The following is a 15705-nucleotide window of genomic DNA, read 5'->3' as shown; positions in this document are numbered from 1 at the left end:
TCCAACAATGGGGACGACAACCATGAACCAACAATGACGATATGTCATCTCTAAAAGGTACCTACGGCGACGGAATCTATAGTGACGACTAAAGTTATCTATTGCGATGGGGCTATAGTGACAAAGGCTATAGGGACGACTTGTCATCACAATCACCTATAGGGACGACTTTATATAACCTATAGAGACAAAAATTGTAGCCCCTATAGGTCTCGTTTTTTGTCCCCCACATGAATTTTTTTGCTTATATGAGAGTTTAATTTGGCAAGAAGATACTCCTAGTATGCTTTAGTTAGGTGTCTGACGCTTCAAATCTACTATCAGAAATTATGGGCATCTCCCCTTTCCGAGTATTAGCACTGGAGAATTCTTCTTAAGACTTGTCTTACAGTTAAAGCATAAGATGATTCTATCTTAGGAACCCAAGGAGAAAATACGTATAAGATGCTTAAATCAATCTACATACGATCTTCAAATCGAGTTAAAACTGTTGTTGAGAAAACTATTTACACTGAATTTTGTTTGTCATTCAAGTCTACATTATATAATTAATCAATACATAGTGGATTTGAATGATGTCGGAATTCGAGTTTCAAAACAACCTGAACAACTGATGAGATGTCACATGTTGCAAAAAGGTCAGTGATTAGTACTTTATAAAAGAAACTATTTACAAATTCAATGCAATAACTAGAACTCATAATGCGCCTAAACGAGTTGCGAGATCAAAGAATGTCTGCTCACTACATGGGATTGTGAGGCCACCCATTGGATGGTCATATCCATACTCTTCCTCAGCCTGATGTAATAAGTCTTGAAATGAAAGTTGGCTTAACAGTGACACAGGAACCACAAAGCGCTTCTTTTCTTGCTCTTGCTCCCCAATATAAACTGCAAAATAGCCATTTGGTAGATCCGTTGGTGATGTGTGAGTGCCATTTGACAAAGACCTTTGGAGAATTTGTCTTGCTTGAACGATCCGAGGCATACGAATACCCATATTTCTGAAGGTTTCTGAAGGAAGTAAAACAATGTGATTATTTTTTTTTCTTAAAAGATTCCGCAGAGGAACTATAGAGGAAAGCGTGCTGGTGCTTTTCCTGTCATATGCTTTATATAATGGTTTATTGATGCTTCAGATTAATGTACTGTAGTTGATAAGAAAGCAATTAAATTACAGATAGGGACATTGTGACAGAAAGGCAATATCATGTGCTCTGTTTCTTAACTTGCAAGAAAGTATGACGTTACATATCACGACCATATATTCAGAGATAAAATAATGGATTAAACTTGTACTTGTAACCCAAAAGAATTAATCATGGAGGAAAACATGTATGGCCAGTATTCTCTACGGAAGGTAATCCGTGAAGAGCTCTACAAACATCATGGGCCCATGTGATACTAATGGGAGTGTGGCTCTGCTTCCTAACAAACCCATACTTTTGTCTAAAAGCACTGGGGATTTCTTACAACAGGTGTGACCTATGATGTATTATGTATATGGATATAATGCATCGCATTGATTAGGAAACCTTTGTAAAGACATCATCACATGGTTTTTTAATTTGGATGGACCAACCAATTCTTGAAATATTTGTGATCCTATATTTTCCTTTAGATTCATAAATTAATTATGTATTTTTTTTTTCCTTTTTACAACAGGAAAGACAAAGGCATGTGATATTGATCCCGTTTCCACCATATGTCACCATCTGTCATCTAATTTTCTGTATATCATATGGATATATAAACCATAAGATGAATAACATAACCACACATTCACATCTTTTCCCCAAGAAGTAGTGCTTGAAGAATTTTCATTCATCGTAAGCCTTTTGGAGTTAACAGACAATACCCTCCTTATAAAATGGCCATCCTTATGCCCTTCATCACTCAAGCAAAGCAAATTCTTAAACGGTCATTCTCAAATGGAAGTAGCACAACAAAATCTATGGATATCCCAAAAGGCTGTTTAGCGGTTTATGTTGGTGAGCAAGAGAAGAAGAGATTTGTAGTTCCCGTATGGTTGTTAATGCAACCAACTTTTCAAGAACTGCTAGATCAGGCTGAGGAAGAATTTGGGTATAGTCATCCAATGGGCGGCCTGACTATTCCATGTAGTGAATATATGTTCACGGATTTAGCTTCTCGTTTGGGCGCAATATGACTTGTATACACAGGATTCTTAGTTATCATGAGTAGGTGACTGACCGGTAGAATTTTTTTTATCATTTGTAATTAGAGACAATTGTCCCATTTTTGTAAGAAACTTGAACAAGGAACTATTTAGACTTCATTGTATTCTGTTTAGCATTATGAGATAAGACATGAAATGCAGAAAATTGCACAATCTACTATTTTCGCTATAAATATTTCTCATACCTTGAAGTGTGTTCGTACTATACGCTGATAAAATTACCTCATACATCAGTTTCTTTTTTCAGAAACCGATATATAAAATGATAAAATGAATTAAGAAAAGGATACATGAGAACGGAACATGAGCTTGGTTGCAATCCATCTTCCTGTATGTAATAAATTTATGTTTTTTTATTCAAAGGGCATACCATATAGATACATATATAATGACACAACACCTAAAAAGTATGTTGGGCATAAAAACTAGGGTTTTTGACACAGTAGCACAACAAAGTTTGAACATTTTACACATTTAGTCACACAAGTTTTTTTGTGCCTAATAGACCATTAAAGTTGAATTTTACCTATCAATTACTATATTATATTATATAATCAGATATAGGAACAGTCGATTACTTGAGTGACTAAATATGTAAATTCGTCAAACTTTGTTATGATACAATGCCAAAAACCCCATATGGGTTTTGCTCAAAACATTTAGCCATGTCAGCATGTCACCATGAACCCAATACAATTTCCCGAAACCCTTAATTAGCCAGTATTTCCTAATGAAGGTCCAATTGAGCACAAAAAATATTTGAGTGACTAAATATGTAAATTCGCCAAACTTTGTTGTGCTACAGTACCAAAAACCCTAAAAAGTAATAAATCATAAACATAACATCCGGACTCCCATGTGTAAATTTAATTGTTATATATTCATATTGGCGGGGCAACTCGACGAGTTGGAGGCCCCAACTCGTCGAGCAGATATTGAGATGGACGCGTGGATTTTAGAATCAACTCGACGAGTTGGAGGACCCTACTCGACGAGTTGGAGCTGATTGTGAGAAGCCTAATTTTCAGGGTTTACACACTATTTAAAAGACCTTAAGTCCTTTACCCCGCCTCCCTCATCACCTTATCACCCTGAAACAAAACCTAATCAAGCTATCTTCCATTTTGAGAGTGTGTAGGGCTAAGAGTGTATGTTTTGGTGCATTCTTTGAAGAAACTTGAAGTGTAAAGTGCTTGGATCAAGAAGGAGTCTTTGGACCCGACATCCATTTAGTTGTAGAAACCATCTGGAAGTAAAAAGCCATTACCTTGATCACTTGTTTGTTAGATCTCTCCATTAGAGAGTTTATGGTCATTTCTAGCATCTTCTTGAGTCATTATTGGTTTTGAGCATGCTTTGAAACTAAGACTTCAAATCTGGACAACATTAGGCCCTTTATGCCTAAAGACTCAAGCTTTGTCCAACTTCCATGCCTTGAACCCCTTGTTGAGCTTTGTTTTGGCAAACTTAGCCCCTAAATGTCATGAATAGACGTAAAGCTTGCAGCTTTACGTGGTATCTCAGCCTTATAAGGCTAGATCTAGAGTTTGGGGCTTTAGTCTCACTTAATACCGTCTGAATGAGAGACAGAGCTAAAGGAACTCGACGAGTTGGTTAGGGTTTTCCCCGATATTCTAGACATTATACAAACGCGACATGTTGGTGAGACAACGTCGAGTTGAGTCGAATTTTCTTGATTTTTCTAATAATATAAGGAACTCAACGAGTCACATAGATGCACTCAACGAGTTGGGTCAACAAGGGTTGTTGACTTGAGTGTTGACTTCCGTTGACTTTTAGGGTTTGGTTAAGTTATGGACTGTGGAGACCATGGAGGGGTAAAATGGTCTTTCACCCTTTCTGAGAATTAGTAAAGGAGTTATCTTAACATCTTTGGAGTTATTATTATAAAGTGTTAATTAAAGATGATTGTGATATATGTAGGTGGAGTCTTAACTGACAGTTGAGTGCAAGACATACTTGCTTTACTTATTAGGTGGGTCTTCTCACTATACTTACCTGAGTCGTAATTACTGTGCAACCGGAGGATCTTATTTGTGTTACTGACCGGAGGGTCTTACGTTCTTATATTGAGATATGTGATATTATGCATTTTGTCTTTGTGATTTATGTTGTATATTATCATGTGCATTATTGAGATAAGACTAGAGGTTCCAACCCGAGCCATGAGACTAGAGGGTCTTCATTGAGATACAGGACCGGAGGGTCCAACCAGATTCGTGAGACCGGAGGGTCTTCGCTGAGATATAGGACAGGAGGGTCCAACCTGAGCCGTAAGACTGAATGGTCTTCACTTAGATGCATTACCGGAGGGTCCAACCCGATCCATGAGAACGGATGGTCCTCACTAAGATACATGACCGGAGGGTCCTTATCGAGATATAGCCATGAGAGGCTAATTATTTGTGTTTGGTATTTTGGGGAACTCACTAATCTTTGTGCTTATAGTGTTGTGTGAAATGTGTTTCAGATACATCTCAGGATCGCAGGAATGTGACGGCATGATTGTACACACCAGTTAGTTGATTCGTGTTTTGAGGATTCTAGCATACTTGACAAACAATTTTATGTCTTGTGTTTGAAACAATTTATAAATTGAGTATGAGAAATTTTAGACTGGATTTTGGGTGGATTTAAAAATGAAAATTTTATTTGAAAATTTAGAGTGTTACAAGTTGGTTCAGAGCCTTGGTTTGGGGTATGTTTAGACTCAAACTGAGAATTTGTGGAATTTTTCTAAAAAGAAATTATTTTCAAAACGAGTAAAAGATTAGAGGAAATGAGATGAAGCAGTGTGTACAATCAGCAGAACCCAAGCGGTGATTTCCTAAAACACCCTTACTTGATTATGTGTTGTTATTATGAGTTGATAGAACTACACGCCAATTTAGGGCTAGGTATTTGCTCATAATTATATGCTAGTGTGCCTGCTTAAGAGAGATGCCTTAATGCATGTTATGTGAACTGGTATTATTGCATATGTATGATTAGAGATCTCCGAGGAGTTGAGAGGTAGGATTGCCTGAGTTCGGTGATGCCTTCTGTGCTGTGGATAGAGCGATTGAAGTTGTACTAGAGTGGTTTTATGAGTTGATGGAGGTTGCTCGATGCTCGAATGTTGCTTTCTTTGTGCTTTGTGGAACTCCTGAGCCATGCGAGTTAGCTAAAAAGCTAATGGACATTACGAGGAGTACCTCGGCAGCTAATGACAGAGAGGTGTGGGAACCTAGTAAAGCCTAGGCAGTAATTGCAGTCCAAGGGGTGCGCTTCTTAGAGGTGAGTATTCATTAGGCAGCGAGCATGTGGAATGGGATTAGTAGATTAGGAAGGTTGAGCCGCTACTTAGGAAATTTGGGACGATCTTTGTGGAAAGTATGGGTAGATACAGAGGGTAGTATTAGGCCCGTACTAATGAAAGCAGAGGACCCATACTCAGAACAAGGAGAATTTTAGAGGTTCTAAGTGGCAAGTTGAGGGAAGATAACATGGTTTTGGTACCATGATTTGTAACAGAGTATGTTACCATCTTTACCGGTTAGCCGGTTGTGGTTGTTCAGACTGAGTGTGGATACGGTAGATTATGAGGCCAAAGGGCCATGTAGGTCGAGCTTCAATGGTGTCACACCCCGCTAAAGCGGAAACACGAGGTGTGGCAGTATAAAGGGTTTCATAGCAAAAGTTAAAAGACAACACCAACCATAGTATTAAAAATCATTACAAATTTACAATGGGTTTGAACAAATTTTAAAAGAAATTACAATGTAAATTGAAATACAACACATGCGAATGCTCCTAACAGTGATGTGTCCCTAAGTGCAACTTACTCGATGATTCCTGAAAAAGCATGTAAAACGAGCGTCAACTATAAAAATAGTTGGTGAGTACTCACAAGTTTATAACATAATATAGTTTGAAATTCATGATAATCTAAATATTGATAACAGTTTCCATAAACAAATGTTCATTGCTAAAATAAGTTAATAAGTTTTCATGAGTAGAAATTCCTTGCGAAAGCGAGTAATAAAGTTTCCATAAATAGAAATATATTGCAAAAATGAGTATTAAGTTTGCATAAACAAGGTTTGTTGTCATCATGAGAGATAAAGTAAATAGTTTTTAGGACATGCTTTTCCACCCCAAAACATTTAAAATTTGAAAATAGGAGAGTGGTGAATACTCACAATATGTAAAAGATAGCAACCAAGTTTGATACAAATCAATTTAAATGCAACGAACAATAAATAGTTTTTCGGACATGCTTTTCCACCCCAAAACATAAAAACCAAAAATAGGGGAGTCGTGAATACTCACAATGTATTGAGATGATGCAAATGATGTCTTGATCTAAGTTCCACTTGTACTACTATTTAATCCTACAATAATGGTATACGCTAGTGAGTCTCTAGTCGAAATCTAATGCTAATATACTTACTACTACGATAGAATTATATCAATATTGTGTCAAAATTTAAGAGCTTAAAACACATTTAAGCTCTTAAATTCATAACTAATGTGATTAAGACAATTTTGGATATTAATTTCCAGATTTTTATAATATTAATTAAGGGTATTTCAACACATTTAAATGTGTTTTAAGCTCTGGTCGAAATCTAATGCTAATATACTTACTACTACAATAGAACTATGTCAATATTGTGTCAAAATTTAATATTAATAAGTTTCAAACATTTTTCTAAAATGGTGAAAATTTATAACTCATGTGATTAAGACAATTTTGGATATTAATTTCCAGATTTTTATAATATTAATTAAGGGTATTTCAACACATTTAAATGTGTTTTAAGCTCTTAAAAAGCCAAAATATTATCAAACAGTTTCCAAAAATTATCAAACTTTTCATTTTCATTCAACATAGTAGAGGTCTTCCAGAAATTTTCCCTTGAATTTTTGATGTGATTAACTATTTTTCCTAATTTTTAAGCCTTAATAACAATATAAATTCGTGAAAAATAGTATCCAGATGATCAAAATTCCCAAAAATTTTATAATACTGCCATTGAGCATAATTAAGTTGGGAAAGATATTAAAATGGATTTCTAAACTGTTTAACCCATTTTTATGATTTTTGTGCATTTATTCTAATAAAAATTGAAATAAATAGAAAACAGTTTACAAACCCAAAAATACGACCCAAAAATTTCATTTTTCAATATAACCAAAAACCATAATCTGAGTGTCATATCATAACCATACGTGATGTATTCCAAACATAATAAAAACATTGTGCAGAAAACTGTATCATATCTATGTCATATCAAAATCAAAAACTGAATCAACTCCCAGGATAAAAGCTGAAGCTGTGGTGTGTGCGATGCCATCATCCCGAGCTCTTCCCTCTACTTGCGGAAGTACTTGAAACCAAAATTGAAACTGTAAGCACGAAGCTTAGTGAGCTCCCCCAAACTACCACATACCATACAATACATATATAAAGCACATACTGGGCCTTGCCCACTGCATCAGACCGAAGTCTGGAACTAGCTGCATCGGACCGAAGTCCGGAACTGACTGGGACCTTGTCCCCTGCATCGGACCAGAGTCCGGAACTAACTGCATCGGACCGAAGTCCGGAACTGACTGCATCGGACCGAACTCCAGAACTAACTGCATCGGACCGAAGTCCGGAACTGACTGCATCGGACCGAAGTCCGGAACTGACTGATCATGGCATAGCATAAAACATAACAACTATTATAATCACATATACTGCATACTGCATCGGAACAGAGTCCGGAACACATAACACAAATATGCTTGAATCACAAAGACATCAAGCACTCTAGCTACTGCATCAGACCAAAGTCCGGGACTACTGCTAATTAAACGGACCGACATTGTGGCCGTAGACCCGTTCCTACTGAAAGGAAACTCACCTCGTGAACTGGCTGCTGTGTGAATGGCTCTGGAAGCTAACTGCTGCTGCTCCGGTATCTCCCCAGCTACAAGTCCATAAACACACTCAATCAAATACTAAACACTGCACTGGGTAAAATGACTCCTTTAAGTCAACTCTCGGTCAAAGTCAACTCTCGGTCAAAGTCAACTCATAGTTGACCTGACTCGCCGAGTTGGGCCGCCAACTCGCTGAGTCCCTATTCTCACTCCTCGACCCTACTCGCTGCTACTCGTCGAGTATGGCATCAACTCGACGAGTTCTTCTTTTGCATCATAACCCTAGATCTACCCTTTTAAGTGCCTTTTTAGCCTTTTTGTAACACAGTTATTATACATATAGAAGCTGTGAAAAATATAAAAGATATTTTTCAATTAGTTTTTGCGTTTTTTCTTTGTTTTATGCTCTTGAATAATCATTAAATGGTGAATAATTACCAAATAGTTAAAGTAAATTACCAAAATTTTTTAAACTCCATTTATAGTGTACATAATCCGGGAAAAATACCAATGGTGATTTTTATATAATGAAATCCAATTTTGTGGATTTAAGTGTATTTAATCTAAGAAAATAGAAGAAAAATAGCATACTCGTAGAAGCAAAATTGTAAAAGTCGAATATTGTGTTTGTATAGTTTCGCATCTTTTGTTATTTTACTAAGTCAATTTTGTGCGAAGTGTAATGTTTAGACTTAGTATATTTTTTGTACACTCCTGTTCCCTATAAATAGGGACTAAGGATAGAAGTAGAGGATAACTTTTGGATACGCAAATATCCTTTTTGCTTATTCTGTAATCAGTCTTCATCAATATAAGATCTGATTAATATTTACTCTTCGTGTTCTTACTTTTCAATCACTCATATCATATTTTGCTTTCATAAATCTCGATAACAATTCTCTTCAATTGGTATCAAAGCCTTTTAATCCAAAAGGAAAGGCTAGTGATGCGAAGAGTGGAGTCACAAAAACTGGAGGAGAGGAGAGGAAGAAAATGGAGAAAGCTGATGAGAAACAAAAAGATGCGAAAGAAGTGAAAAAGCTGAAAGGTGACTCAGGAATTTACTGTCACTACTGCAATGGTGTGAATCACTTCACAGCCGATTGCATGTTGCGAAAGAAAGAAAAGAAGAAAGAAAAAGTTAAAGATGAAGCATACTATTCTGAAAAGATTGAAGAGTTGCACGCTAAGACAAAAGGAGTGTCTCTAGTTGCAAAGGGTGAATCCACTGATGAAGAGAGTGGAACATATCAGATCTGGTCATCAGGATCTGATGATGAAGAAATGAGGCATCCCACACATGGAGCCATGTTCGCAAGTTTTTAAGATTGTGAAGATGACATTTCAGGGAGATGCTTCGTATCCAAATCCACGGACAAATCACCCATGACCACCAAGGTACGTGCAATACTTGAATCTTTTAATATTCCTTTATCTGCTTATGATGCTGAAATCATTTCATTTGATGATACTGTGGCTTATTTTGATTCTGTTATTGTGTCTGCTAGTACTGAAGCTCAAAAATTAAATATGCAACTAGGTGAGACACGAAGAGAATTAGAAATAAAAAGGAGCAGAGTAGAAAAACTTGAAATGCAGATCAAAAATGTAGATTGTGATAGGAATAATCTTACAAATGATGTTAGGTTGTTGCTAGCACAAAGGAACATATATTGTAATTCTGCCAAATGATTGTATGCAAAATTAACTGCTTTACATCATTCTTCTGACATTAGCAAAGAACAACTTTTCTAGAGTATGAACGTGAAAAAGTTGATATTGTTTCTTATGATTACGAAAGTACATTTGCTCAATTTGACAAAATAGCTGATGATAGATATCCATATGGTATTGTCAAAATTGATGAATTTTTGAATGCTGATGAGTTGGTTAACATTGTTAATGAAAGTTTGACAAAGAGTGAACAAGTGAAAATCGTAAAGAAAACAGAAACTTCAATTCTTGCCTCTCAATTCAATTATGCTGATATTGATATTGACAATTCAGATAATGTGAGTGAAATCAGTGAGATAGAAGAGGAAGAAGAGGTTGATTGTTCTCAATTGTCAATCATTAATATCACATCTAAGATCAAAGGTAAAGAAATTATAGTTGATTCGATAGTAGAGGATGACATTGATAAACCTTCAACTTCGCAACATTGTAAGTTTGATAATGTGGAAGTTGAAAGCTGGAAATTTGATGATACTGATGAAAACAAAGAAGAAGTTAAAGATTCACATGAAATACCTCCACGAGTTGTGGTTGATCAAGTGTTTGAGAATACAAAAGAATTTGACAAAATTTTAAATGACAAAGGTGCACATTATTTGGAAACCAACACTGTGGTATATCTAAATTTTGTATGCACTGATAAAACCATTTTTCCAAATCAAGTTTTTGTCACAATAGGAAATGCTGAGAAAATTCATCCTGAATTCAACAAAATGATTGAAAAAGATAATCTAAGGTCAACTACTGAAGGGTTTTTCGCAAATCAAAACACAGAAGAAAACAATTTAACTCAAAATCCTTATGTGTTTCAAAAACAAAAGTCATTACAAAAGTGGGTGGTTAAAGGTGAAAAATTTAACCAAGGTTTTGAAAAAGTTGAAAAACCAAAGGATGAAGTAAAATTAAATTCTCATGAATTCAAATTAATGGTTGGAAATTATTCAACAGAAAATAATGTTTCAAAAAGAAAAGCAAGAAAAGCAATTTTCTGGCAAGTTGTGTCTAATGACAAACCAAGAGCTGAAAAAGAACAAAATTCAAAAACAAAATCATCAAAATTTCAAAGCAAAAATAAACAAATAGATTCAAGTTTTCATAAACCAATAAATTCTGTTGACAAAATTTCATATGTTCGCAAATATGACAACAATCGAAAATTTGAGAATTCGCAAAAATTTGTAAATAATCAAAAGTTTCAAAATGTTGGCAAATTCACGAATACTTCATCAAGTTTGAAAGATTCAACTCAAGCAAAAGTGAAATTTTCACCAAAACAACCAAATTTTCCAAATCCTTCAGTCTCAAAACCGACCAAAGTTTCAGAGCAACAAATCAAGAATGCATTTGACAAGTTCGCAAATAACTCTTCCACTGCCAGTTCAATATCTCATAATTCGCAAGTTCTGGTTCAAAAATGGAACCCAGTTATCAAAAATGCGAATGTTGTGAAGGATGAGATTACAATCAATGGAAATCCAAAACTATTGAACGACTATATTTCAATATCTAGATCTGATGATGTTGATATAATGGATTCTGTCACAAACAAAGTGAAAACATGGTTTTTAAATTTAAAGAATTTGTTTAATTCTACTAATGATGGACCCAACAAGTCTTGGGTTCCTAAAATTTTCCAATAAATGCAGGTGATGTGTGACGAGCAATATGATATGAAATGGTATATTGATAGTGGTTGCTCTCGTCATATGACTGGAAGAAAGGAAAACTTGCGAGATTATAGAAGCTTGGAAAATGCAGGAGTAGTCAAATTTGGGAATAATCACAAGTGTCAATTGAAAGGATATGGGAAAGTCACAAATGGACAATTCACTGTGAATAGAGTTGCTTATGTTGAAGGACTTCAACATAATTTGATAAGTGTGTCACAACTTGTTGTTGGTACTGGAAACCAAGTTGTATTTAATGAAGAAGGAAGTATCATTTCAAATGTGAAGTCAAATGAAATACTTCTCAAATCCAAAAGATATGGTGATATGTCTACACTGGACATCAAACCAATTGTGGGAAAACCTGCTGTGTGTTTACTATCAAAAGCGTCTAATGATGTCAGTTGGCTTTGGCATAGAAGATTGTCACATTTGAACTTTCGCAATATTAACAAACTTGTCACTGAAGATTTAGTTCGGGGGTTACCTGTACTAAAATTTGACAATGATTCTCTGTGTGCAGCTTGTGAACTAGGAAAACAACATAGAAAAGGTCATCCGATTGTGATCGATTCAAAAATTGTAGAACCATTGGAACTTCTTCACATTGACTTATGTGGACCGTCGACTGTTGCTACAATCAATAAAAAGCGGTACATTTTAGTTATTCTAGATGATTATTCTCGATTCACATGGGTATTTTTTCTCAGGTTAAAATCTGAAGCAGCACAGACGATGATTGATTGTATCAAAAATATTGAACTTAGTCTGAAAAAGAATGTTCGCAAAATTAAAAGTGATGATGGTTCTGAGTTTAAAAATCAAACTCTTGAATCTTTTCTCACAAGCAAAGGCATTTCGCATAATTTCTCATCACCATATACTCCACAACAAAATGGTGTTGTTGAAAGAAGAAATCGATCTCTATGCGAAGCAGCCAGAACCATGTTAACATATGCGAATCTACCTCAATATCTTTGGGCTGAAGCATTTTCCACTGCATGTTTTACTCATAATCGATCATTCATTCATCGAAGATTCAATGTTACTCCATATGAAATAATCAATAATAGGAAACCTAATGTCAAATTCTTTCATGTTTTTGGTTTCAGGTGTTTTATCATGAATCTCAAAGATAATTTGTCCAAGTTCCAAGCTAAAGCTGATGAAGGCATATTCTTAGGCTATTCGCACAATTCAGTTGCATACAGAGTGCTCAACAAAAGAACTAGAAAAGTTGAAGAAACTTTCAATTTAACTTTTGATGATTACTATCTTAAACAAACGAATAGTAAATTTGAAAATAAATCAATACTTATTGATTCAAATACTCAAATTGATAATTCTGAAATAAATGATTTTGATTATGACTTAATTTTCGGAATACCTGACAGGGCAATTGAAGCGGAAAATAGTGCTCCTGATAATCAAACATCAGAATCCTCAAAACATAATGATGATTCAACAATTACTACATGGTCAATATCTTGCGAAAGTGTGCCTGATGCTCGTATGGAGGGGGAGCATACGATCAACAATGAAGATTGTCAGTCAACTTTAGAGGGGGAGAATGAAAATATGAATCATCAAATTGAGGGGGAGCAATCGCAAAATCAAGATGAACATCATGTTGAGGGGGAGCATGATGAAACAGAGACAATTAATCTTGATGAAAATGATGAGTTTCATGAACTAAATGAAAATTTTTCTATTGCAGGATCTGAAAATGAAGATATGTTTGAAGATGCACCGTTGGAATTTGATCCTAATTTTCCACCACTTGAGAAATGGACAAGAAATCATCCAAAAGAACAGGTAATTGGAAATCCACAAGATAGTGTGTTGACAAGAGCTCAAATTCGTGCGAAAAATAAGGTACTGAATGCGAACCAAGAACTATGTATGTTTAATGTCTTTATTTCGAAAATAGAGCCAAAGACAGTAAAGGATGCTATGGAACACTCAGATTGGGTTGTTTCTATGCAATCTGAACTGGCTGAATTTGAACGAAATAAGGTTTAGAGATTAATTTCTAAACCTTCTGATGTTTCAATTGTCGGATTAAAATGGATTTTTAAAAATAAAACTGACAAAGATGACAATATTATTCGCAATAAAGCAAGACTAGTGGTTAAAGGTTATTCGCAACAAGAAGGAATAGTGTAACAGCCCGGATTTCCAGGTATCTTTATTGTTTTGATTTTTTTTGATGTTTTGAGAGGGGACTCGGCGAGTTGGAGCTCAGACTCGCCGAGTAGGGTCGCGATTCTGGACGCAGGATTTGTCTGGACTCGGCGAGTCCAAGATATGGACTCGGCGAGTCCATGCTGTTTAATGAAACCCTAAATTCTCAGATTTGGGACCTATTTAAAGGGCCTTATGGCCGTCATTTGCACCCAACAGTCCATAGAGAGAAACCCTAGAGTGCCTTAGCGATTTGAGAGAGAAAGGAAGCATTTCTTGACATTTGTGTGTTGTTTAGCAAAGAAGAGGGAGGTTCTAGCCAAGAGGAGACAAAGGAGATTGCTATTCTGTGGATTTGAAGCTTAGCCCTTCAATCTAAAGGTATGATTTCGGCTCATCTCCTGTTTTGTGAAGTATAATTGATTTTAGGGTTTCTTGTGACCTTGTTGAGTTGATTGGATGGCCAAATAGTCCCTTGCTAGTGATGAGACTTTGGATCTGGATCCATAGAGGTCCAGAGAGCCTCATTCATCAAGCTTTATAGAGAACAATTGAGGTTATGACCTTGAGTAGTGATAATTGTTGATGATTCTTCATATATGGTCATATAGAGGTTGTTTATGCACCAAGTCTGGGGCTTTACGTGGTGAATCAGTCTAGGAAGGCCAGATCTATGAATTGTTGGAATAGATCTGACCTTAGAAGCAGGTTTGAGTGATTGCATGGCATGGACTCGCCGAGTCCGATGAGCAGACTCGGCGAGTAGCTTGAAGATTGCCTTAGACCGGCCAGTGAGTGGTCCAGTCGAGTCATGGGTTGACTCAGTGAGTCAGGGTGAGTTAGAGAGGGTTGTTAAGTGGACTGAGTCAAGCTGGGACTCGCCGAGTCGTTCTTGAGACTCGGCGAGTTGAGTCGGGGTGGCCCCGCGATTTCTGCCAGGTGAAACTCGTCGAGTCAGGGGGGGAGTACTCGACGTGTAGAAAGGGAATCCTAGAGAGTTGGTGAGAACGTCTAGACTCGCCGAGTTGCCGTGTGCACTCGCCGAGTCCGGTCAAAGTTGACCATTGACCGTTGACCTGTGTTGACTTCTTAGGGATAGTCAACCTTAGAGATAAAAAGTGTTAATTAGAGTCATGTGATGTTATAGGAGGATTAGAGCTCGGAGGATCGAGCACGAGGGATTTCCAGGATTCGTGAGATACCGAGATACGCGAGGTGAGTCTTCTCACTATACTTTACCTTGAGTAGGTAATCAGAGTTATGTGTTAGTGTATGTATGTTATGTGTATGCTATGTGTTGTACTGCATTATTTCTATGTGATTTATGTTGTGCATGATTACAGAGTTGGAACCGGAAGGTTCCTAGAGTTAGAACCTGAGGGTTCACAGAGTTGGGTGCACGGACCCATAGAGTTATGGCCTCGAGTGGCTAATATGTGTTTTATGTGTGGTATTTTGGGGAAATCACTAAGTTTCATGCTTACAGTGTTAGTGTTGTTGTTTCAGGTACTAGCGATGACCGTGGGAAGGCGCCGGCTTGATCTGTACACATGCAGGGGACTTTTGATATATTTATGTGATCTTGGGATTTGTATGATACAGATTGGAATTTGAAACTTAATGTTTTTATGAAATTAAATGGGAAATGTTTTATATTGTGAAAAATTATTTTGAAATTCACGGTGTTACAAGTTGGTATCAGAGCCTTGGTTTGAGGGATTCGAGTACACCTTCGGGCGTATTTGAACTCAAACTGAGGATTTGAGATGTATTTTCAAAAAGCGTAAAAGATTTTTGAAAAACGCAGAGCAAGAGATGTGTGTACGATCAGTCAGCGCCCGAACGGTGATTTCCCAAAATACCTTTATGTATTATGTGATATTGACATTGATATGATGTATTCGCATGCTAGAGTAGGCTAGGTATTGCTATTAGGACTAGAGTGGCCTGATTTGTGATGCCTTAGCCTAGGGAGAGGTGAGCTGC

General features: G+C 36.4%; 1 protein-coding gene across 1 annotated transcript; it reads left to right on the top strand.

Moving 5' to 3' along the window:
• The first annotated feature begins 1761 nt into the window (after window positions 1-1761).
• LOC111903746 (auxin-responsive protein SAUR19) lies at window positions 1762-2353 on the top strand. The gene has a single exon (XM_023899505.3). It carries the CDS (start codon window positions 1871-1873, stop codon window positions 2168-2170), a length of 300 nt encoding a protein of 99 aa, XP_023755273.1. The 5' UTR covers window positions 1762-1870; the 3' UTR covers window positions 2171-2353.
• The last annotated feature ends 13352 nt before the right edge of the window (window positions 2354-15705 follow it).

This window comes from Lactuca sativa, chromosome 8 (assembly GCF_002870075.4).
Source record: "Lactuca sativa cultivar Salinas chromosome 8, Lsat_Salinas_v11, whole genome shotgun sequence".
NCBI lineage: Eukaryota > Viridiplantae > Streptophyta > Magnoliopsida > Asterales > Asteraceae > Lactuca > Lactuca sativa.
Note: the sequence above shows the minus strand (reverse complement) of the source record. Positions and strands in the feature narration are given on the sequence as shown.